The sequence below is a fragment of the Alternaria triticimaculans genome (assembly GCF_023758025.1).
Source record: "Alternaria triticimaculans strain BMP 0046 chromosome Unknown scaffold_20, whole genome shotgun sequence".
NCBI lineage: Eukaryota > Fungi > Ascomycota > Dothideomycetes > Pleosporales > Pleosporaceae > Alternaria > Alternaria triticimaculans.
Window position 1 is genome coordinate 71,121 of NW_026055977.1, and position 24,734 is coordinate 95,854.

The following is a 24,734-nucleotide window of genomic DNA, read 5'->3' on the forward strand; positions in this document are numbered from 1 at the left end:
ACTCGGATATGAGGTTGAGGTGATTGACTTCGATATCCGATCAGGACTTGATTCGGCTTGTACACACTCAATAGCTGGTACAGCCGCGTAAGTAAGCTCGCGATAGCACCTCATGGTAGATGATTTACAATCGATCGTGATTACCGAATGCATGCTTGCACCTTCCTGATGCCTGCTCAGATCCCCACCGATAGCCGGTCACTACACGAGTGCCATCGATGCAGCAGTAGCAACTGTAGCCTCCCATACAAATACATCCCCTTCGCGTGCAAGTATCACGACGGAACGATCCTGCTCAAAACATCATGTAAGCAGCGTCGCACACAATGTCCGTCATCACTACCTCGTAGGGCGCAGGCGGTTGCAGAATAAGCCCGCCACCAGGCCGCCGGTACCCGAGGCGCAAAACCCAGTCATACCCGGGCTTCCGCCCACCACCAATTCCTGCGCCATCCGTTGTATCACCCTATCATCTATAACTTTTATCCCATTACCATGGACGACTCCGCTACTGGTACCGGCCAACAGGATGCCAATTCGGCGTCCGCAAGCAAAAAGCGGACCCACCCCGAGGACTTCAAGCGTGCATACAAGGCTTGCATCAACTGTCGTCAACGCAAGGCAAAATGCATCCTGGGTACGGGGCCAGATGGTGGTGAACTAAAGCCACCATGTCAGCGATGCAAGCGCGAGATGCGCGAGTGTGTGTTTCGCTCCGAGAGAAGCTGGGTTAAGAGACGTAAACCGGGGGAAGCGGCGCGCGAGGGCGAGGAAGACGATGAGGCTGTTCATGATCGCCCTCAGTCAAATCCTGCGCCAAACGTGCAGCCCTCGCCAGCTCATAGGTCGTCTATATCGACGCATGGTTTCACGCCGGGGACTAGTCCGCATGTCAACGGCACGAATCGCACCGAGTTTCAGTCACCTCATGGGCATCTGAGGAGGATCTCGTCGAGCCAGCCGGATCTTGCGCATTCGGTCATGCGGACCGTGGTGTCGAGTGGGAGCGATGCGTTGAATTTGCTTTTCGAAGCTGCGCATCATCGCGATGCTATCGATAGCCAGGAACAGTCGGGGTCGCAAGCATATGAGACACCAAGGTCAGGGCCATCAGGCTACGATGGTGTTCCGTCGTCGCCGTTCCACACCTTCAGAGCGCAGCCGGTGCAGATGTCCACCCCGTCACCAGAGACGCTGAAGACGTGGACGTCATGCCGATTCGTGCAGATGGGCTGGTTCTCCGCGCATGAGGCGGTTACCTACGTTGATTTGTTCTTCAAGAACTGCTCGCCGTTATCGCCGATACTGGGAGAGTTTTATTCCCATCATGAGAATCACTACACGCTGATTGCGCTGGATCCATTCTTGTGCACTACCATACTCATGATTTCATCTAGGTACAACATTCTTCCTGGTGTAGGCGGCGCATCCAGAGGGTACTTCGTGCATGACAGGCTTTGGGAGCAATGCCAGCGCTTCATCATGAAGATCATGCTTGGGCAGGTCAAGCCATCGAAAGCACAGAGCCGAACCATTGGATCTATAGAGGCGCTTCTTTTGCTTTCTGAATGGCATCCTCGCGCGCTTCATTTCCCCACTGCCGCTGATGGTTGGGACTGCGAGCTCATGATCGGCGCGAACAACACCACAGAGGAAGGCGCGAAGCTGTTGGAAGGAGATGTAACGTCCAACCGATGGCTTGAAGATGTCATTGAGCCCGCAAAGCGTTCCGACCGCATGTCATGGATGTTGATGGGCTGCGCGCTGTCACTAGCACAAGAACTGGGTCTCTTCGAAGACAACGCTAGAATCGACAAGGACCAAGTCTCTTACCCAAAGTTTACGACGGAGTACCTCATCTTACGGAGGATTCGGGCTCGGAAGCTACTATACGTTTTGCTCGAACAGCTTTCATGGAGGCTCGGTTGCACATCGATGATCCCGCAGAGTCTTAATCATGCTCTGATGGAGAAGATACCTGTCGACTCTGCAACCGGTGCAGTCGAGCAATGGCAGTCCTTCATGAGCGCCTGGGTCGAACTCACCAAGCTCGCTCGCTCAATCTCAGACACCATCTACCCAAACACCGCAACGACACGAAGTTTACTACGCACCGGTCGCTACATCGGGCTGCTCGAACACTTCCAACCACTACTAGTATCATGGCGGAAGAAGTACCTCGACCCCTGCAAGCTCAAAGTCGGTCTCCACGATATGCTCCACATCGAATACCAATATGTCCGCATCTACACCAACTCTCTCGGTATGCAAGCCGTCGTTGAGCGTACACTCGCTGAAACCGATCCCGACGTGCCACAGGAAGACAACCTCCCCTTCAACCTCGAGCCGCGAGACTACGACTTCATCCAAGAAGTCGTCGACGGAAGCTGTCAGATCCTGCAAAAGGTCTGTCAGCTTTCTGAAACCGGGGCGCTGCGGTACTCGCCTGTCAGGATCTTCTTGCGGATAACAACTAGCTCGATATACTTGATCAAAGGACTGAGTCTGGGCAGTAGGAATGCGAAGTTGCAGAGCTGTTTGGATATTCTGGATGCGGCGATCAGGGCTCTTCGTGCTAGTAAGTCCACCTTTCCCAAGAACTCACATGTCGCTCTGCGGTCACTAACACGGCATCTTAGGTACCCTCGACGACATGCACCTCGCATCCCGCTACGCCACCCTCCTCGACCTGCACGTCGCCCGCCTCCGCGAATCCTTCGTCGTGTCATCCCGCCCACCCCGCTTGCCCTCGCGCGCAACATCCACCCCTCACAATACCTCACATAACACTTCACACGCGGCCTCTGCCTCCGCAACAGAAGGCATGGCGTTCTTGAACAACCATAATGCGGGCCAGTCTAGTTTGTCCAGTTTAGCGGAGAATGTAACGGGGCTTATGCCGGATATGCCGGATGATGATTGGTTGGCGCTGCCTTTTGATCCGGCGATGGCGCCGTTTGGGCTGGATGGGGGGTTGCAGGGGGGGTTGCAGGGGTTTGATGATGGGACGCTGGATTTTATTTGGAATTTGCCTATGTAGGGGTGGTGGATGAGGTGGATGGGGTGGGGGTGTGGAGAAGTAGATAGGTGGAGAGAGTCTGCTTGGAGATTCTTCTCGCTCTTACCAGAAGAGATTGTGTTAGTAAGATTTAGAAAGAGAATAAGCAACACATTATTTGTATTAGTACTTTCTTGTGCTATCTATTCTAAAAGCAATCAAACCTCGAAGAGGACCAGCAAACTTGACACCACCGTAGCCGATATACCATACCATTCTCATACCCTCAAAACCCAACACCCCACCTCCCCATCCCCAAGCCTCTATGTTCTCATACCCATCCCCCAATTTCGTGCTACTAGCACTATCCTGCTCTGGTCTCGTCCTTTTGCGCATCCGTAAACCCTTCAAAGTTATAGGGCTTCTTGCCTTCATGTCTTTTTACCACATGCGCGTCGATAACCACGATAGCTGCGTGAGCAACGCGCTCCAAGCATGCAATTACATCGTTCCTCATTGCGCTGCGAAAACGGAAACGAGCGAAGAGTTTCACGGATGGGATAGGCTGGTTGATGAGGATGGTTATGTGGCGGACTGTTCGGGCGACGATTGTCCAAGTGAAGAAGTTGATCTAAGCGCACTATTGAGGACTAGCGGAGGACGACTGGCTGTGTAAGGGAGATAGGGAACGGCGAATTCTGGGTGAGGGAATCGAAGGTGCAAAGGATTTATGGGTATGGCACACCGACTTGTACAGGGCCGATCGCGTCCAATGAAATGTACATACAGTAGCGGAAGCAAGGTTTACTTTGGTGTATTGTATTTGCTCTATAGGGTCCCTCGGCGTCTTTTGATCTTGCTGTGACCAAGTGCAGCCCTTCTCACATCAGGCTCGCATTCACACGGAGCTTTAAAATCTGCCCATACTCGTCTGAGTCCTTTTCTCCACATCTTCATCCCTACTGTCGCCCTCAGGACCGACTTCGCCGATACCATCGTCAACGTCGAAGAAGTGGAATCGCTTCGCCGCCTTCTTACCAATCTTCATATCATCCTTCAGTAGATTGACATCGACCCATTTCATTTCCCCCTCATCGTGCTTTCTCACATTCTTGATCACGGTCTCCCGGCGCGCGTGTCCCTCGGCTTCTTTCCTTCCGCAAAACATCGCGATATATATCGATAGCACTGCGCAAGCTACCACGATTGCTACGCATGGTAAGGTGTAGCTTTCGAATTCCGCAGTCGCGTCGAAATCTGCTTTTTCGCCGATGTAGGTATTTCCGTCGAGTTGAAGGATGTAGATTCCATTTATGACGAAGTAGACGAGAAGCAGCGGCGTCATGCAAGTGACAAATATGGATATGGTCGTCTTCAGGGACATGATAGATAGATATGCGAGAATGATATGCTGAGCCGTAGGGTAGCGACCAGGGAATGTTTGAAGACTGAGTATGCAGATAGAGCCTTATCGGCGGGCGATGATGTGCCGCTTTAGATTCGCGAAACCGTGCCGCATCACATCCACAGATAAGATCGATGTTTGCTTGCAGAAACATGTCCCGAGCGCTTACCGATAGCCTAGCGCCTCAGCTTAGAAGAGGCTAGCTTCTGTACGAGAGCGAATGAAAAAGGTATATGGGATATGTCTTTGACGACACACCACAACATATGGCGCAGCGAGTAGGTCACACAGCCGTATATCGTATTTCATTATATCAACCCGAAGCGTTCATACCCATCTCCTCTCTCAGCGCATCCCTCACAATAACACCACACATCTTCTTATACGGATTCGTCCTAACACTCATCTCCCTCGCCACTTCATCGCCATACCTTGCCGCAGCCGCAAAGTCTTTACTCGCCTGCTCTTCCAGCTCCGACTTCGTCATGCCGTATAACCGCACTTCTGATTCCACAGCTTTGAGATACAGATACGCGCGGTGCGAATATGCTGTTCGTAGAATTTTCGCGGCATGCGGCGACACGGCTGGTGTCGATGTGGAAGCTGTGGAGGAAAGCTTGATCGCCTGCGCGAGATCAGAGAACACAGCCTCAATGTCTGACTCCGATGTCTCGGTCGCAGACCCAAAAATTGTCTTGCCTTCTTCCAAAGTAGCCTCAAGCTTCATTCGCCGTACCATGGCACGGTTCACCCACGCGCCTGCATACGCCGGCCACTGCTCTACCACCGCGTTCAATTCTTCGATCGCAGAGTCTATGTCGCTGACGCTTGATGTGCTGGAGATTCGGCCTATGATTTCGCTTTGTTGGCGCTCGAGTGCGGTGAGCTGTGTGTCTGGAATGATGGGATGGGCGGGTAGTGATGGGTCGATTGAGGAGGATATGTCTTTTTGTTGGCCGACGGAGGAAGGGAGGGTTTCTGGGTCGAAAAGCGCGTTGAGGATGCGTGCGTCGTTTGCGGATAGGGACGTGTTGGGGAGGGTGACTGCCATGGCTGTGTTGGGTTTGGTCGTGGAATAAATGGCTTTCTTGTAGCAGTGATTTGGCCACGTAGGAACTGAAATCTTTCTGGATGTGGTTGAAAAAGGCTGGCATATGAACTCAGCGAGGGAACATGTAAGTTCTTTCACATGAAAACCACTTTGGCCATCGCGATGTTGCATGTCACGTTCTTTCACTCGGCTTAAGCTGCGGAATTCCACGGCAAAGTTCAGGTAGGCTGCGGAAGGCGGCTCGCGCAAGGCTGTCTGACTCGGCCTATGCGCGGATCGATGTGAACACCATCATCTCATGATTCTCCATGTCCATGTTAACTTTCCGAGCTAGGCACAAGCTCAAGCTTAGAGCTGCTAAAGCGCATCAAGTCAGATAAAAAACGATCATAGTATATTTGGTGGTGGTGAAGTAGCATGAATGCGAATTCAGTGAGGGCAGCCTCGTCAGGGAATTGCCGGCTGGCCCGCAAAGCCGCAACAACAAGGCGGCCGGCCAACACTCTTCCTACACGCAACATCGTACATCACAACCACACAGCCTCGTTTCCAGGGTATGCGCAACTAGTCGCAAACATCGAAATCGTAATCTGACGCAAATCGCTCGCCGAGAGCTTGCTACAACCACACGACTGCGACGCGTCGTTCTTACGACGGATGCAGGCGGATCATTCATTGGCGGAAAGCGGCGGACAACACTTGCTTTTTTCTGGCGGCCAGTGCACGTGAGCTCGGCATAACCAAGTAAATGACGCTACCTGGATTGAATATGGTAATTGCTAGGAAGAATGATCGGATATCGGTTCGAGAAGGGAAGTGGGTGCAGAACGGTAGAAGATAAAGAATGGCTGCGCATCGGTGCCTAGTGGGCAGTTCACTACACTTCGCAGCACTGCTTTATTACTTCCTAGCCAGAGATCTGAGTACTTTCAACTATATCTGAGTTACTCAACTGTTCATTTCTGTTCACGAATCACTTTCACAATGGCGCCCGCTGCTATCTCTCCACCGGCATCGCCACGGCAATCTGCTGCCACCCCATCAGACGTCTCTTCATACCAAGGCTACCACCATGTACACTGGTATGTCGGTAACGCCAAACAAGCAGCTTCGTTCTACGTATCACGTATGGGCTTTGAGCGTGTCGCATACCGCGGACTAGAGACTGGATCAAGAACGACTGCATCCCATGTCATCCGGAACGGCAGGGTGACCTTCATCCTCACATCGCCCTTGAGGTGCCTAGAGCAGGGCTCAAGATTCAGCAAAGAAGATGAGCAGCTTCTGCGAGAGATCCATGAGCACCAAGAGCGCCATGGTGATGCCGTCAAAGGTACGTGATGACCTCCTACAATGACTGAGAACTATTGCTGACTTACCAACCCAGATGTCGCTTTCGAAGTCGACAACGTAGATGCCATATACTCCGCCGCCGTCTCATCAGGCGCAGCCACCATCTCAGCCCCGCACGACATCACCGACAGCCACGGCACCGTCCGCCTGGCCACCATCCGCACATACGGCGACACAACGCACACGCTCATCCAAAAGAACAACTACGGCGGCATCTTCCTCCCCGGCTACCGCCCCGAATCCACATCCGCCGACCCCCTCCAAAAGTACCTACCCCAAGTCAAGCTCGAAGCTATCGACCACTGCGTCGGCAACCAAGACTGGGACGAGATGGAAAGCGCATGCGAGTACTACGAGAAGGTGCTTGGTTTCCACCGCTTCTGGAGCGTCGACGACAAGGATATTTGCACGGAGTACTCGGCGCTCAAGAGTATTGTTATGAGCTCGCCGAATGATGTGGTCAAGATGCCTATCAATGAGCCTGCCAAGGGCAAGAAGCAGAGCCAGATTGAGGAGTACGTTGACTTTTACGGTGGTCCTGGTGTTCAGCATATCGCGCTACGGACTGATAATATCGTTCGCGATATTACCAACCTGAAAGCGAGGGGCGTGGAGTTCATCAAGGTGCCGGAAACGTACTATGATTCTATGAAGATGCGGCTCAAGAAGTCGGGTCTCAAGCTGAATGAGGACTTTGAGGTGCTCAAGAGCTTGGATATCCTGATTGACTTTGATGAGGGTGGTTACCTGTTGCAGCTGTTCACGAAGCATTTGATGGATCGGCCGACGGTGTTCATTGAGATTATCCAGAGGAACAACTTCGATGGGTTTGGCGCGGGTAACTTCAAGAGTCTGTTCGAAGCAATCGAGCGGGAGCAGGACGCTCGGGGTAACTTGGTTTGAGCGACGCGTCGTGTCGATGGTGGGGTTGTAGCATTTTCTGGCGTTCATCTCGTTCCTAGCGATCCGTTCGTAGGCCTTTCTTCGGGCTCTTAGCACAATCTCAGTCAAATACATACCACATTTCACATCGCAAAATTCCGTCGCCCATACTAACCCACGCTGACTCACGTCGCCCACCCCGTCTCACCCTGCAACGCCACGCGCCCCAACGTCTCGAGACACGTTTCACCCCCTGTCCCCCACCGTCGTCAACACCACCACGCACCGAAACGCACATCCACGCATATCACACCCAGCCAAGCATATCCGCCGTCGAAAATCCGGCCGAAAGCGCGCTTGCCCAGTGCAGCTCACACCTTGCCGCGACGTCTTGACCCAGCCAAGCCACACCCGCATTACAGGGCGAGCAAAACCGCCAACAACGCCATTCAAATCCCGTGACAAACATGCCTTCGGTCTTTGCGGATTCCGGTCGCGGGTGGTGTGTCGTTGCTTCGGCAAGTGCGTGTTCTGCCTGCATGATTAGTATGCTGAGGCCGTGGAATCCGTGGAGATTGCGTATAAAGCGATAGGTCATCGCACTGTTGTAGGGCACAATGAGAGTAGCGCCGACTTTTGCTTTCTGAAGCTGACAGCGAAGCTCTGTCGGATTCCCCGATTTCGAAAGGAACCTCTGCTTCGACATTCTTTTCTTCTTTAGAAGCGGACCTCTGCCGATTCGGCTCGTCGCGAGCATGGGCGCATAGGAGTTGCCGCGCCCTTTGTCCCCGGATTTGGGTCTTGAGCGAAGTCAGCAAAGTCAGCGAGAGGACGTCACGAGATTTAGTGGACGTACTTCACATGAAAGTCACCCTTGAGGATTTAGCGCGAACCTGATCACCATAGATCGCAAGCACGCAGGATCTCTAGCTTAGCGCTCTATCAGAGTCATGAATTCGTGATATCTATAGTCTAGCAACACATTGGAATCTACCGACAAAGATACAATGAAAGATGAGACATGATGATGATAGGCAACGGGTGAACATGACATTATGCACTAAAAAGAAGAGATGACCACGTAAAGAATGAATGGCTGCCCCATTTAAGTAATTCTTGTTTCAGTTTAACCATGTGCCGTCATATACGTTATGACGCCTAGTGTTGTGTTCCCATACTCGTACAGTTGATCGTTCTGCCAGGCTGTTGTAGCAGATCTTGTCTAGACATGAAGGAAAAGCGTCGCGCGTAGCGCAGGAGAGCTTGGCGACGGTGTAGGTCAATGGGTACTGCAAAAGAGTGACCCATGACGAGCGCGCTTAGGCGAAGGCTCCGACAATAGACATACCAGCCGCGCCCATAAGGACGTAGATGAATGCATAAGTCTTGGTGCTGCCAGTCATTGTGTGCTGAGCCTCTTCGGAGAGGAAGTCCTCGGCCAACAGATCGACGAGCGCAGCGTATATGAGAAGACCGGACGAAATTGCGTTGAAGACTCCGACGATGATCAGGCCAAACGCCGAGTTGGGGTCGTAAGATCCACGTGTAATGAGTCCGATGGCCTGGCCAATGGGCGCGGTGGTACCGAAAGCAACAACGAGAGCCCAGGGCTTCCAGCTGTTCTTGGGGTAAGGAACATCCGCGATACGCGTGCCGAGACCGAGACCCTCGAACATCTGATGGAAGACGATGGCGATAAGCAGGATGATGAAACCCTCGGCTGTGATGGAAATGGTCATGCCGACGAAGACGGAGTGGAACAGGATACCACCCTCAATGAGCGTGATCTGCATGGACTGCTTCTTGAGAACGAGAGGGTCGACAGCCGCCTCGACGTCATCGTCAAAGTACGAGTTGGCCTCCGGTTGATGAGGAGCTTGTTGCTGCTGGTAGGATGGCATAGGAGGCATGGCGCGGTTGATCGTGGCAAGCATCTCGTCGCGCTGGCGCACGTATTGCTCGTAGAAGACGATGAACCATGGTGGCATCTCGGATTTGGCCTCGAGCTCGTCGCTGCCGCTCTTGGGGAATGGGAAGTTGTCCACGGGGTAAGTGGACTCCTCGACCCATCCTCGCTTCTCGTCCCGTTGAGCAAGCATTGTCTTCTGCGAATCGTAGCTCTCCACTCTTCGGATGGGGTTGTTGAAGGCTGCCTGGATGCCAGTGGTGGAAGGGTGAGCATGCTGCGCGCCGTTGAATGCCTCTCCTGTTGCGCCACCGTGGCTGTGGCCGCCAGTCTTCGCATGGAGCCACATCTCGATCGTGAAGAGAATGAAGAGCGAACCCATCATGATCACACCTGGCAGAGCAGGGTAATCATCGGTGAAAAGATCCGGTAGGCATGGGTCGTTGAGCGACGCAAAGGCGGTCGGCAGTAGATGGACGAAGGCAGTAGCGATTAGAACACCGGTACCAAAGTGCTTGCAGAAGAAGAAGACCTTCGGTGGGATCTTCATCCACTTGACCTTCTTTGCCACTACTGGAAATCCAGCACCAAAGATGGAAGCGAAGAACACAATGACTAAGAAGACGTTAGTGGTGTACTATGATCGGCTTGGATGTACTTACAAACCGCAGCAACGTGCAGAGGAAAGTCATAGACGGCAGCATCCGCCTCGCTGCCGCACTGAGGCTTCTCCGTGTCGGCCATTGCGAAGATTACAAAGAATGTATGTTTAGTTCAAGGAATGTGTGGAATAATCCCAGACTTGCCAGCAGTCCCGTCGCCGGCGACGATGAACAAGAAGAAAGAGACGAAGAAAGAAAGGAAGTCAACACACTCTCTCAAAGAGTAACAAGAACTGAAAACGCACAGAAGTGATGTTGTGAATATGGGCAGCAGGCTCGGCACTCCAGACTATGTATTGCTTTAAGGGCCAGTAGGATAAGAGACACTAACCGCATCATGCAGATCTGCACGTCTCCAGAACACCTGAAGACGATAGTGGGACCTCGATACAGTGGCCTGTGCCTCAGCTATCGCCTGCAGTGATAGGTGCTCCAAGCAGCAAACGCGGAGGTCCAGACGGTGTCAGGACCAGCCAGCCTTGCGCCGAAGACGAAAGAAGCATTGCCATGAGGTTTCCAGGCAGGAACTGGAATTGCCTGCGCCCAGCCTTCGAAGCTCATTGGAGACGGCTGTCATGCGCGTAGATGCTTGGCAGGCACGCTCGATCTGCGAAGGGGTGGGGATGTGATGCGGCTCAAGTCTCGTTTCCGGCGAGTGGGCCAAGCGAGTGGGACAGCTGACGAAGTGTGGAGGTGCGAAGCATTAGGGGTGAGGCTTGACTGCTGCCATCTGGTGCAGATGGAGTTCGAAGTGGCTCAGCATGCCGATGTCGTTGGCCAATGGGCCGTTTCGCGATTGCGTTGACGTGTGTGGGCCAAGCTCGGCTTAGTTTCGTGCCGTAGTGATAAGCTTGGCATGGGCCGACTCGGTGAGTTTTGAAACCTGGAGATGTAAAAGAAAGTCGTCGTGGGGATATAGATGGCGTCCACTATGGCCCCACGCTGCAGCCGATGCAATCCTGCCGCGGCGATCACTGCGTTCCAAGGCTGCGCTATCTGTCAGGCGTGTGACGATTTTAGCCGGAGGGAAAGAATAGCCAACCCTGGAGAACTTGCGACGCGTCTTCCGAGTCATCAAACCACCGCACCAACAACAATTCCATCAAGCCCACCTCAAGAATGGAGATGGGTGGGTGGGGACGCGTTCGTCCACAGATGACAAGCTTTTCAACGCGTCTTAGCATCGTAAAAGTTCCGGTCAGTTTAGATCGCCGCTAACATCTCCACGTTGTACACGCGTGCGCGGGCATTTTCACCACGCCTCCGCGCATGCAGACAGCCAAGCCTTATAAGGTATCAAGATAAGGCCAAGCTCATCAAGTCATACCATAACAGGTATCACGGCTAACCCACCATGTACTAGCGAGCCGTTGGAAATGCTTAGCGAGTTTCATGCTCCGTGCCCAGCAATCCTACACCTGCACCAACGTGCAGTGTTCACACATTGTAGCACCGAGTAAACGATCTGGCCATTCCACTATGACTTCAGGGTTCAGAGAAAGAAACTCCTGCGGAGGAGGGCGGGAAATACGCCGCGGTGGCGTTCGCAGCGGTGCTTTATTACATTGCATGCCCTGAGCTGAGGCATATATCACCCACTTCGTAACTCGCACACCGTAGCAGATCCTAGAGATCGCCCATACACACACATACGCGTCCCTCAGCCCATTGTCCGGACACCATGACTTCCGATCTTCACAGTATGTCTCAGGCAACCCAAGCCCGTGGTTCTCTTGTCTGACCGTCCGTCTAGCTTCACCTAATGGCCCATCACACGACCAAGCTGCTGGGCAAACAAGCGCTCCAGTAGGCTATGGCACTACGCCTTCGTCAAACCAGGCCAATGTCGGCGCCGAGCATAGGACAGACGCCATTGAGCGGCTGTCATCTGTAGACAATGCATCGTCGCGGGGAGCCAAGGACGATGTCACCATCACCATCCACAACGATCCACTCGATCTCCGCAAACACATGCGCGACGATGTGACCCAGAAACAGATGAAGAGTGACTATCCACTCGCCAAGCCCAGGCATATGAAGAAGTTCTACACAAGACAGAATGCCCTGATCGATCAGTTCCTTCAGAGCGGAGATGAAGAGCGCTTGGCTGCTCTTGACATGGTCGAAAATGGGCCCAAGGTCCGCTTCGCCGTGAACGCTTCGTTCATCGTCAACTTCTGCTTGTTCATCATCCAGATGTATGCGGCCATCTCCACGGGTTCGTTGTCGCTGTTTGCGACAGCTGCAGACGCCTTCATGGACTTGGTATCGTCAGTGGTCATGCTCATCACATCGCGCATGGCAGCGCGGCCAAGCGTTTACAAGTACCCCGTGGGGCGGACGCGTATCGAGACGATCGGCATCATCATGTTCTGTTGTTTGATGACCACAGTAGCCATCCAGCTCATCGTAAGTAATCCTTCCCGTGTGGCCGGCTCAGCTATTGACATGTAACAAGATCGAATCTGGGCGTTCCTTGGCTGGCGGTGCCACGGAATCTGAAGAACTCCACATCATCCCCATCGCCTTCGTTGCAACAGCCATCTTCTGCAAAGGCTCCCTGTGCGTCTACTGCTTCATCTATCGGCGTTACCCCGCTGTCCACGTCTTCTTCATCGACCATCGCAATGACATTGTCGTCAATGCCTTCGGTCTTGCCATGTCGATCGTCGGAAGCCGCGTCGTCTGGTATGTCGACCCTATCGGTGCTATTCTCATCGGTCTCTTGATCTTGGTTTCTTGGGCTGCCAATGCTTTCGACCATGTCTGGCTGCTTGTTGGCAAGTCCGCACCCAAGGACTACATCAGCAAGTTGATCTACATGGTTGTCACGCACGACGACAGGATCCAGAGAGTAGATACTTGCCGCGCGTACCATGCTGGGCAGAACTACTACGTTGAGGTGGACATTGTCATGGATGAGGGTCTGCCGCTGAAGGTTACCCACGATGTCTCGCAGACCCTGCAAAGGAAGCTTGAAGGTATGTATCAGTCACTCACTCACGTCCGCCAGCCAAGACTAACACACGACAGGTCTTGCTGATGTTGAGCGAGCCTACGTGCACGTCGACTACGAAAGCGAGCACGACATCTTCGAGGAGCACAAGCCTCTCTACGAAGTCACGCAGTCGAAGACCATCAAGGAACGCGTCAAGGCTCTGCGCTACTTGTTTAAGAAGAACGAGAAGGGTGCTTGAGCATCGACATCTGTATGCTATGTATTTTTACGATGCGACCGGCATCAAAAGCTCACGTTTTCTTTTACCTCATTTATACCCCGGCGCAGCAATACACAAAGCCGCTGTTGTTACTGTTATTGTTAATGCGAATGTTATTGCTAATGAGACACATTGTCTTCACCCTTGGGCTGTCTTCTGCATCGTGTTTCTCCTGCTTCATCTTTCTTTGTCTTAAGCCTTTGACACCCTACAATGATACTCAAACCACTGTTAGACAGCCACTACCTCTCTCTCTCTCAACTTTTTGTCTCTTCTCATCATTGGCCTTACCAGCAAAACCTGCACCTTCTTCTAGAGATCTCACGCCCGCTTCCCCCGATTCCCAGTTCACATATTGATCTCCGCATCTTGATATCCTACCAACCCACGATATGTCTCAACCTGCACTTTCTCCCAGTCTAACACTTCTAGACTCCGAACCCACTCATGAACAACCAGATTCACCAGCAACTGCCCCATCCGAACACTCCGATGAGACTGGAATTACTCATAAACAACCAGAATCACCAGCAACAGCCGCATCAGACCACTCCGATGACACCGATGATACAGCGAGTACCCAAGAAGAACCATCATCACCAGTAACAGCCCCATCCGACCACTCTGATGGCACTGTTACCTCCGCTGACGCCGCTGGCTCAAGCGCCTCTACCTCCGAAGCCGAAATGAAAGAACGTAAGCCTCTAAGCAAAGTACAAGAGCTAGCAGCTTGGTATGATTCGCAGGCGAACGGAAACTTGAGACTACAAGTTCTGACGTGGGATGGGAGAGCGGTAGATGCGCCTAAACACGAGTCTAAGAAGTCTAAGAAGGCTACGCAGGCGGAGGAGGGTTTGATGTAGCGAGGCGCGGTAGATGGTTTTGTTGATGGAGTAGGAGATGCGACGTGATGGGCGGATTGGATGGATGTCTGCGAGTTTGGAGAACGATGGGCGTTGGATTAGCGAGTATAGCGACAAAACATTTTTTTATTAGCTTGATGGCGTGGTGGTACCTAAAGTTTCTTCATGCATAAAGGCCTCTCCATTCCAGCCTCCTTCACTCCCTCCATCTCACCACCGTACCCTCTTCATCCACCCACCCTTCTTCTCCCCCTGACACCAACCATGTTCCCCTACCCCTACCCCTTCAGCGAAGCACTCATCCCAGTCCTACTACTCTTCATCAGCGCGTTCATCTCCGACAGCGACATCCCCAAGAAAGCAAGAGTGCTTCTTGGCTCTGGCGCTATCCTGGCTATCATTCCTTGGTTTCTTTGACAAACGCAATGTCACAATGTTGTTCTGTACAATAATGTTCAGGTGTGTCGCGAAGAGACTAACAGGCAGAGATATACGGCTGAGCGTTCTGGATTCAAGTTGGGGGATTGTATGAAGGTTATTAGGGCTTGTGCTGAGGAGGTGCGCGGGGAGATTGGAGGGGAAATGTGAAGAGCGCGTACGTAGTGAGATCATGCTTGGCTTTCATGTCACCCCTGGACCAGACTAGTATGTGATGATGTACTGGCTGTAATGAGGTTGATTTCGGGTTTCCTTGGGCGGACACCCTGGGTTCATCGTGTTACCAGTTATATGCTTTCTCAAAGCTAACTCGCAGGTGCCTTGGTCGCAGTGACAAGAAGAAAGCAGAACACGTCCCGCACCTGTCGACTAAACCTCTTGCCACCCATCGCCAGCTTCTCACTTCGTCCCTCACCAACCCTCTTCCAAGTCCGAGTCTGGATACTCCAACGAGAATTCATACATCATCTCGTCCCACTCCCTTTCAGCCTCCTTCACTGGATCATACGTGCATGAAGCCCAGCTCGTACCGACGCGGTTCGCTATATGGTGGAGCGGGGAAGACCTTGAGCCTTCGTAGGTATCGCAAACAGTGACCTGTTCCTTCTTCGGGTTCGCATAGATCTCGACGGCTCCAACGCCCAAAGAGTACCAGTCTCCTCCATCAACTTTGGCGGCTTCGTAGCGGGCTTCGCGGTTGACGAAGAAGAGTGCCGGATAGCGTCGGCGTGTTCTAACGCGGAGTTTTTGCCCGACCTGGCTGATGAAGACCGTGTTGGGGTGAGGCTTGACACGAGCATGCTTGTCCGGTCTGTATATGCGATCTTCTAGCGCGATGGCCCAGATTTGTGCGCGAATCTCGGCAGGTAGGCGGGGGAACGCGTGAAACAGCGACTTGTTGATCGACCTTCTGACCTTGGAGGAACGTTTCCTTGGTATCGGCACCACTGTGAATCGCTCAAGGAAAGGATTAGGGTCTTCATGCCTCGCTTCCTGACACCATTTCTTGAACCAGGCTGTGGCGTCCATGGTTTTATAGTCAGCCAAAGTGACCATTGTTGAAATGTCAGCGAAAGGCGCGTGTGAACCTTCGGGAGGGTCTGCTTGGAGTGTAGATATCGTCACGCTGTTGAAGCGGCGTCGGGGGAGATAGAGGGCCTGCAAAGTCGGAGAGAGCGCAAATTTGTTCGTGTAGCGAGATCACCTCCCACCAAAGGTGAAGGCAGGACCGTTTGCTGATCCACGTGACGCCAAGCCCAGCGTCGTCATGACGTGATGAGGCACGGTTTCGCGACGTCCTCACACCAACCTCGCTACGCAACTTCTCAGCAATCACCCAGACGAGCTCTCCATCAGCCTAATTATGCCAGATCTCAGACACTGTTCGTAACGCGCACATCTTGTCGGCATAATGACCGGATAGCCCGCCAGACTAACCCCAATGTTGAGAACGAGAGTCCGGGTAGTCGTAGCTGGAACCGTGGTCGCCAACGTGCCACCGTCTTTGTGACTCCAGAATGAGTCGGTGGTCTTCTCGACATGCCAGAAGTGTATCTTGATCCAATCCTGCAGACGTGGTGTAATAACCAACATACAGATTGGCGTTCGGTTTACACCTCAAGCTCGCGAGCGCTGGTACTCAAGTAAATATCGTCTTTGCTGGGAACTTGCTTAATGGGTTAGCCAGACCAAGTATGGATGCCTACAGAACCTACGAGTCTGATAACCCCCCGTCATACTGCGAGACAGATCACGAGTAGTGTCTTCTCGATAACTGAAGCTTACGCGGCCTGGTGATAGCATAATAGCTATCTCGCTCATCACCGCCGAGCAGTTGTTCATGACATCCGGTAAGTCTCCATCCAGATGACAGTCATAAGAGACTACACAGGCGGACTCGGATACTGCGCCGCCGGGTTATCCGGCGAAGACCTAGGACCCGTATTCGACGACGCCTGACCTGTCGCCGCCAGCGCAAAGTACGGATTATCCGGCATAGACATACGCTTCGGCATGATACTCGCCAAGCTTGGCAACGTGATCTGAACCCTCGTCTCCGGCTTCGGATTGAGCTGAATGAGCAAATCCGCCTCTTTAATCTCCCTCAACACATCCTCAACATCACGCCCCTTCCTGACCCTCCTCAGCAGCTCATACGACTCGCTATCCGGGCTTGTCCGGATCAACTTGAACAGTTCGACATACGCTTCGTTCTCGGCTTCCAAGGCATCATATTTCCGTTTCAGGGCTTGGCCCTGGGTTTCCGACGACCGGGTAGCGTAGTGGCAGGATGTTGTCCGCTTGACGCATTCGATACAGACAGGTCGCTCGCCGTTGCATTTGATCTTCCTCGCGCGACATTGGTCGCAAGCGGATGCGACGCGATCACGAGGTAAAGGCGGGAGCGGTTCGTTGCGCGGGCGAACAGCAGACGGGAGGAGTGGTCTGAGTGGACGCATAGCGCTCGATCGAAAACGAAAAAGCCAGCAGCAGCAGGACGTGCTCAAACAGAACAAAAAGTCGTAAAAACGAAGGCTAGAAACTGATGATAAATATGGTGGTCATGGTGGGGCCCAGAAACGTGGTCTCCTTCCCATCTTTTAAGGGATGGAATTTGTCGAATATCGATGCTGCTCAAAAAAGACCCAGGCCTCCGGGATCTCGATGGTAATTGGAACGCGGCAAGTTTGCCCGCCAATCGGAAGCCAGAGAGATGCGGATTGCGTGCGTCGCCGAACTTCGTCTTTTGCGGCAGCAGTCTTTTACACATACGCGTGTTTGGAATGCGGACTCGGGAATTGCCGTTACGTATCGTCATCTTGGTGTTTTATTTGATACGCGTCTTGGTACTGCGGTTTGCGCAAGAAGCCCACGTTTCCGCCGCAAGCACTCCAGCACTGGCATGGCATGATGTCGTTATTTGGAAAAACGTACCACACCGTGATTGGCGACGGTACAATAACTCCGTGTGTATTTCTCATTCGTCAACAAGCACATATACTAGAAAGAGATTCGATGGTGTACTGTAGCAGATGCAATGGTCGTTCCACATTCGTCCTACTAACGGTGCACCTGCAGCTGTGCAAGCAGGGCTTTACTCCGGTTAGCCGCATCGAGATTTCTGCGGCTGCATCTGCAGAGACAGCAGATTCATTTGTCTCCACCGCAATGGTCTTGGTCTCGTATCGTGCCAGCAGCCTCGAAAAGCTACGGCCGCGGTCTGCATTACACCGATGGTTTAAGGTGGAATTACCTCCTTGGGGTAATCCAGACGTCAACGCAGACACAGATGGGGTATGCCTTAGCGTATGCTAGTGTGTGTCGGACGGACCTGTACTTCGAAAGGTGAGGGCTGCATGCTACCGATGAGGAAATGAGTCGCACCGGAGCGTCGTCCGCAGCTCAATTGGTTGTTGTCAGCAGGCGTACGGCGGATGGAGCGTGCGAATCGTCGGAGACAGAGGCACGCGCTCCAGATGAGGTTGGTAAGCTGGGGGTGCGCTTCATTGGCTGGGATCTCCTCCCGCAGACCCTGATCTACGGGCTCTTGAATACCGTCATTGTTGGTTATGCTGCTGTGATTTCATATCTCACGATGTTTTCGACTATGACGACTCCAGAAGATGAGTCGACAGTGCCCTTGTTGTATCCACGTGGAAACGGCTCGAACCGATACAGCGGATTAACTAATCGGTATAGTTTCTCATTCCGCTGCATGCAACTTGTGGCTTGGACTTTTATGGAGCGAACGCTACGTTATTCGGCCCGCACATGCTCATCGGTGAACAAGGCCGTTCCAGTCGAGTCTTTTCCGTACCCTCTGGTTGAGAGATATTGCATGGAATGAATGAGTCAAGCAGATGTACCATGAAACTCTGTCGGAGTATACCCCGAGGTTACGATAGCTATCCATTCTACCTGGGCAGCACACCTCTAAACGGCGTGATGTCATGACTCGCAAAAGTGAGGTTCGATGTTTACTTTTGCTCGTCGGCTGTCGTCTGCGCTACAGATAACCGAGATCTCAGGGCTGAACGGGTTGGGGAACAACGTTGTTGATCTTAGGTTGGGATCGAGAGCGGCCGGCTCCGTACCCGTGCTGCCAAGGGCCGCGGTACCCGTGAGTGTTGAAGAGGTTCTGACTGAGCTTCTTGGAATGAGACCGAGGTGTAGGAGCTGCAGATACGTTGCATGATTGTCATCAGATTCACATCATTGGGATTATGTTCGATGATTGTATGGTGACCTTTACTGTGCCTTGCGAGTGTAGTTTGGTCCCTTGACCACTCAGCACAAGGTGCTAGCACGAAGGTGTAATCATACCGCCGAAGGTACCAACTCCAGCCATTCTTTGGAGAGGATATCAGTCCAAGCCAACAAAATCTATTGCAAGACCTCAAAACTCAACTCCGTTTCTTCCTCCCATTGCTTCGCAAACTCCCTCAACACCTCAGTTCTCTTCCTTGCCACCTGCTTTCCCGTCTCCGTCTTCATCATACCCTCCAACCTCAATAATTTCTCCTCGAAATGATCAATCGCTCTGTCCATAGGCTGATCCGGCATCTTAGCCGCTCCAAACGAGAAGCACCTTCCTATTCCTACGGCACCAATTGCGTCGAGACGATCCGCGTCTTGTACGATAGCCAATTCAGGATACGCTGCTAAGACACCCGCGGTAATTACCGGCTCGCGTATCTCGTGTGAATAGGATACATGATTAACGATATTGTCTACCACCACAGCCAGTTCGTAGTTTGAACCATGGTCCTTCAAGATATCCAAAATTTGCCTCTCGGCTTTTTGGCCTGGTCTGACGTATTTATGGTCGCCTACGTCGTGTAGAAGGGCGGCTAGGAAGAGGGCTGTGGTGTCGTAGCTGACGGAGGGGTCGCGAACGAGCTCGGCTTGAAGAATTCGGTTTGCGTTTGAGACGACGCGGAGAATGTGGTTGTAGTCGTGCGAGTTGTCATATTTTGACATGTAGTTGTGGACGAAGGCGTTGATGGAGGCGAAGAGGGGTTTGTACTCTTCGTGTATTGGGACTTGAGGCACTGGGATGGGGTTTGTGGGTTGAGGTGCCATGGTATGAGTTATGGGGTGGGTAGTAGGATTGATGTGGTTTAAGCACTGATATTGCTCTCTGATAGAAATCTTCTCCAGTGTTCGCACACTTAGACTAGGAAGTGACGAGCAAGTCAAAAAAATCGATCTGGACACGACGTAACGCAACAGGGCTCTGTGATGCTTGAAGAAACGACGTCTGTGTACTTTGAAAGGGCTGAGAGACGTGGTAACGCGTTTTTCTGCCCACGCGGAGTCACATGATTGGCGACTTTCGTCCCTGAGACCAGCCGTCGCCCCTACCATGCCCTCTCAGACACTCTAAATGACATTAGTGAACATGACACTCCATATGAGATGCAACGATCTTTCTGAAACTGGCTTTGAACGAAAAGGAACGAACAGCAGTTCACTCATGTCAGTGCAGGTGGAGACGAACATCCGGGGTAGCTGAGCCGCAGCAGCCTCGGTACTTGGCCGGTCGGTAGCGCACGCGATAATGGAGCCATGATCTCACCCTCGCCCATCGCTCCTATCTACACACACGTGCACTCCAACACGACCACGTCCACGTCGCGCAATAGCATCATCTCGGCGCGTCAGCTGGGGCGACTGCAGACATGTACAGGCAGGCGACGCAGAAAACGGGCGAGGTGCTGTCCATGCCGTCGCAGTGGCTGGGCATGTACTCCGACTTCATCACCAAGAACAGCAGCGCCGTCACCCAGATTGAATCCGCGCTGCGGTCACTGACATACATTATACCCGGTTAGTCAGCCCAGTATCTGTATTTGCGCATCTCGCTAATCACGAATAGGCCGCTTCCGGGAATCTGAAGTCGCATCCGAGTCGAGTAGGTCGCGTCCGGCTACCGCGCATTCGTCCCAACTAACACGACCCAGTACACAGCGGCGTCCAAGTCCTCTCCCTATATCATGACTCTCTACTCTCCAAAGCCATGGCACAAATGCCCGGAACGCGGCGGCAGCCCCTCACCCCGCATCATCGATACACCAAGTTCTGGACGCAGAACTCGCCCACATACAAGCGCATTGCGCTAGTGCTCCAGATGATCCAGTACACAGAACTGCTATGGGAGATGGCAGCGAAGCGGAAGGGCGAGAAGGTGCGATGGCGCGTCGTAGTGTTGCTGGAGATTGTCAAGGCAGTGTGCCGGTTGCTGCTGCTTCGATTGACCAACTCGAGACAACTCCTGTCGCCGCCGCTTCCACAACGAGAGATCGATCCAAGCTCGCTGGAGGAGTCGTCGGCATCGGCTGATGGTATGGACACACCGCCAAGTGAGCGCTCAGTCGAGGCAGAGAACTGGGCAATGCCTAGGACAGGCCTCTCCATGCCGAGCCTACCGGACTCTTCGGATATCTCAAGCTACCTCCTCTCCAAGGTCCTGACCGCGGACGATATTAAGCCCCCGAAGGCGCTGCTCCACCGAGTGAGCGGAAAGGGTGAGCTGGCTGAAGCACTGTACATTCTCCGACCGGTTGTCTACGCCCTCGCCATGCAACATTTCAGTGGCGACCGGAAGAGCTGGAGGCCGTGGTTGATCGGTGTCAGCATGGAGTACGGCGCACGCCAACTGGCCAAGAAGGACTTCCAAGAGCGACTCGCCGGAGGCCTTCGCGGCTTGACTGGACTGGAGAAGGAAGAGCTACGCAAGCGGGGCTGGTCCCTGGGATGGTGGGCCATGCGCGGCGCCTTCTACGAGAACATTACCAAGTAAGTCTTGTCACATTGCTGTCCGTTGATGTATGACTAACAGTGAATAGGGCCTGGATCCACAGCATCACCGGATCGCTGAAGGGCAAGCCTCTTCTCGATATGGTAGGCAGTGTCATCGAAGATTACGAGTTCCTCTGGGACCAGTATTACTTCCCTACTGCTACTCTATGATCGTTTTTTCGCCACGCACTTCCTGGACTAATGCGATAATGCTTGACCGTCGCTTTACATGATCTGATCGCTGGGCTGATCTTGGGTGGTCCCGCGTTTCCGTCTTCAGCGTTTTGTATATTATCACTTCTTCAGATACCAGACGTTTGTCGTTACTATAGTCCGATGATTCTAATTGACGTGTATTATCTATCGTGTTTAGTTGTGCTGAACGATCGCAATTCCCATGTCGCTCACTGACGCACTGCTGGAAGTACTAGCGCGCGAGCTCTGACCCACCCTCACCATGTCCAGTTCCGAAAGCTTCGATGGACATCGCAGAGCCGCATCAACAACAACCACCATCACCGCCCTCCCCCACAATCCCCACCCGTATCGCTGCCAACCTCCCAACATCATCCCCGGCGATACTGAGTCCACATCCCCAAGATGCCCGCCACCACAGCTGAGACGCTGTCGCTCGTGACCCGCAACGTCTCTGTCGCGCCTCTCGTCCTCCTCTCCGCAGCCGACCACTACGGCCGCCAAGCAAAGGGAACCAAGAGGAGAGTAGTCGGTGTGCTCCTCGGACAGAACGACGGCAAGAACGTGCGGGTATCCAACAGCTTCGCGGGTGTGTAGCCCCTCCATAGTCTCGTTTGCCGCCTGGACGGTGAACAGGACAAACGACGTTCCGCCAGCTGACAGACCTGCAGTGCCATTCGAGGAAGACGAGAAGGACCCATCAGTATGGTTCCTAGACCACAACTACGTCGAGTCGATGAACGACATGTTCAAGAAGGTCAACGCGCGGGAGAAGCTCATCGGCTGGTATCACACAGGGCCTAAGCTGAGGGCGTCGGATCTGGAGGTCAACGAGCTGTTCAAGCGATACACACCGAATCCGCTACTCGTCATTATTGATGTACAGCCGAAGGAGGTGGGCGTGCCCACAGACGCCTACTTTGCAGTGGAGGAGATCAAGGATGTAAGTGCACAGCAGGTTCGGTGGCGGCGACACCAACACCAAACTTGCCAGTCTTTCATTCTACGGACTCAATGCTAACATACGCAGGACGGCACAACCACATCCAAGACCTTCGTCCACACCCCCTCAATAATCGAAGCCGAAGAGGCCGAAGAAATCGGAGTCGAGCATCTCCTCCGCGATATCCGCGACGTCGCCGTCGGCACCCTCTCCACACGCATAACCTCACAACTGCAATCGCTCCAAGGCCTGCACCTACGGTTACGAGACATAGGCCAGTACCTGCAAAAAGTGCTCGACGAAGACCTGCCCGTCAACCACGCCATCCTCGGCAACCTGCAAGACGTCTTCAACCTGCTGCCCAACCTCTCCACACCCAAGGCCGCACCCGTCGGTGGCGCAACAAACGGTGTTGGTTCCTCCGCGGGCCAGGCAGGCGCGGTTGATAACGGCGAATTGGCACGTGCTATGAGCGTCAAGACAAACGACCAGCTCATGGCTATCTACCTGTCTAGTTTGATCCGTGCGATCACCGCCTTCCACGACTTGATCGAGAACAAGATACAAAACAAGCAGCAAGCAGAGGACAAGGAGGCGAAGAAGGACGAGGGTAAAGAGGGTGACAAGGAGAAGAAGGAGGGAGAGAAGAACGGTGAGGTCAAGGAGGGGGAGAAGGGTAAAGAGAAGGGCAAGGAGGAGACGAAGAAGAAATAGGCGTAGCACAATGATCGAGAAGCGCAAGAGGGGTGGGGGGCAAAGACATGTGTATTATACTATCTCGGAGCCGAGGAGAACGTAGGGTCGGAAGTGGCTTTGGGCTAAACGACCTGGGCATGTGAAGATATGTCATGGCATAATGGCTGATAGATGTGATATGATGAAAGAACATGACATCAAGTTGGCTGAGACCATTGTGGTGTCATCTTCTCCTCTTCACGTTCTATGCAAGCCGTGCTGCAGCGGCATGGGGGTATCGTAACAGCATTTCCCAGCATAATCCCTTTCGTGCCATAAACGTGTACATCCACCCAAAGCCACGACCCCAGAACATCAGCCCAGTAGACACGAACTGCTATTGAAATTATTTCAATCCCCCCACCCAGCAGCCCACCCCGCCGCTTCCTCAACACTAACATCCCTCTCCTCTACAAACCCACCAAACAATCCCTTACACCTCTCCGCTAACACGCATGCGAGTAAGTGTTTACACACCGGTGGCATATCGTCTCCTAAACTCAATCCACCGAAGATCCACTGCATGCCCTCCTCCTTCATTTTATCCTCATTCCGCTGCGCTGCATTAATTGGCTTGCCAACAGGAATAGGTGTGATCGTATGTCCAGCAGGAAAAGCAGCGAACGCAAACGCAGGACAGGAGCAGTTCCAGCCCAGAAGCCGTACTTGGTATGTTGCTAGGGTGTCGTAGGAGGTGGAGAAGCGGGAGGGGCGGTATTGGGCGGAGCGGACGTAGTATAGTGTGTTTAGGTTGGGGGGTTTTGGTGCTGTGGTGGTGGTGGTTTGGTTTGATGGTTCGTCTTGGGTTATAGATTCATTGGTGTTTCTAGCGGGGGCATGGGTGTCTGGTTTCTTGATCTGCGCGTCTTCGTGCTGTGATGGCGATGTTGCCTCTGTGTCTTGCATCGGTCTATCTTGCGCTGTTGTTGCGTCTCTTTGCTCTCCAGCAGTCGCCCGCGCAGCAATTTCCTCTCCATCGCATATCCGAAACCGCGTCACGAGCCGTCGATCGAGCAGGTCCAACGCGGGTACAAACTCATTCGGAAAGAGGACTTGTAGCGAAAGCAATTGTTTCCTGGTCGCGTCTGATACATTGTTGAGCGGATTGGTGTTCGCATTGGCATTATTGTTGTTGACAGTAGCTTGGTCAATTGACGGCGGAGCGGCCAGCGAATCAAGTAGCTGCGTTACGAAATGGCGGCTCGAAGGCAATGGCGATACTGGCGACGCCATGGTAACGCGCAATGGTATGAGTGCATGGTGTTGTGTCGGATTGAAGATGAC

General features: G+C 53.1%; 9 protein-coding genes across 9 annotated transcripts; 5 read left to right on the forward strand and 4 right to left on the reverse strand.

The window, feature by feature from the left end:
* Positions 1-495: 495 nt before the first annotated feature.
* Positions 496-2,916, forward strand: J4E78_009332 (uncharacterized protein; the record flags this gene model as incomplete). Its single annotated transcript, XM_049369925.1, has 3 exons — positions 496-2,578; positions 2,640-2,722; positions 2,872-2,916. 3 exons carry the CDS (start codon positions 496-498, stop codon positions 2,914-2,916), a joined length of 2,211 nt encoding a protein of 736 aa, XP_049218234.1.
* A 1,800-nt stretch (positions 2,917-4,716) lies between these two features.
* J4E78_009333 (uncharacterized protein) lies at positions 4,717-5,454 on the reverse strand (the record flags this gene model as incomplete). Its single annotated transcript, XM_049369926.1, has 1 exon — positions 4,717-5,454. The coding sequence occupies one exon, from the start codon at positions 5,452-5,454 to the stop codon at positions 4,717-4,719; it is 738 nt and encodes a 245-aa protein (XP_049218235.1).
* A 984-nt stretch (positions 5,455-6,438) lies between these two features.
* Positions 6,439-7,710, forward strand: J4E78_009334 (uncharacterized protein; the record flags this gene model as incomplete). Its single annotated transcript, XM_049369927.1, has 2 exons — positions 6,439-6,787; positions 6,842-7,710. 2 exons carry the CDS (start codon positions 6,439-6,441, stop codon positions 7,708-7,710), a joined length of 1,218 nt encoding a protein of 405 aa, XP_049218236.1.
* Positions 7,711-9,008: 1,298 nt separating this feature from the next.
* Positions 9,009-10,339, reverse strand: J4E78_009335 (uncharacterized protein; the record flags this gene model as incomplete). The annotated part of the gene is made up of 2 exons (XM_049369928.1): positions 9,009-10,210; positions 10,258-10,339. 2 exons carry the CDS (start codon positions 10,337-10,339, stop codon positions 9,009-9,011), a joined length of 1,284 nt encoding a protein of 427 aa, XP_049218237.1.
* Positions 10,340-11,938: 1,599 nt separating this feature from the next.
* Positions 11,939-13,454, forward strand: J4E78_009336 (uncharacterized protein; the record flags this gene model as incomplete). The annotated part of the gene is made up of 4 exons (XM_049369929.1): positions 11,939-11,957; positions 12,011-12,666; positions 12,716-13,238; positions 13,291-13,454. 4 exons carry the CDS (start codon positions 11,939-11,941, stop codon positions 13,452-13,454), a joined length of 1,362 nt encoding a protein of 453 aa, XP_049218238.1.
* A 1,733-nt stretch (positions 13,455-15,187) lies between these two features.
* J4E78_009337 (uncharacterized protein) lies at positions 15,188-15,805 on the reverse strand (the record flags this gene model as incomplete). The annotated part of the gene is made up of 1 exon (XM_049369930.1): positions 15,188-15,805. The coding sequence occupies one exon, from the start codon at positions 15,803-15,805 to the stop codon at positions 15,188-15,190; it is 618 nt and encodes a 205-aa protein (XP_049218239.1).
* A 3,354-nt stretch (positions 15,806-19,159) lies between these two features.
* J4E78_009338 (uncharacterized protein) lies at positions 19,160-19,858 on the reverse strand (the record flags this gene model as incomplete). Its single annotated transcript, XM_049369931.1, has 1 exon — positions 19,160-19,858. One exon carries the CDS (start codon positions 19,856-19,858, stop codon positions 19,160-19,162), a length of 699 nt encoding a protein of 232 aa, XP_049218240.1.
* Positions 19,859-20,457: 599 nt separating this feature from the next.
* Positions 20,458-21,748, forward strand: J4E78_009339 (uncharacterized protein; the record flags this gene model as incomplete). Its single annotated transcript, XM_049369932.1, has 4 exons — positions 20,458-20,605; positions 20,655-20,690; positions 20,740-21,574; positions 21,625-21,748. 4 exons carry the CDS (start codon positions 20,458-20,460, stop codon positions 21,746-21,748), a joined length of 1,143 nt encoding a protein of 380 aa, XP_049218241.1.
* A 429-nt stretch (positions 21,749-22,177) lies between these two features.
* RPN8 (proteasome regulatory particle subunit) lies at positions 22,178-23,429 on the forward strand (the record flags this gene model as incomplete). Its single annotated transcript, XM_049369933.1, has 3 exons — positions 22,178-22,361; positions 22,444-22,715; positions 22,803-23,429. 3 exons carry the CDS (start codon positions 22,178-22,180, stop codon positions 23,427-23,429), a joined length of 1,083 nt encoding a protein of 360 aa, XP_049218242.1.
* Positions 23,430-24,734: the final 1,305 nt, after the last annotated feature.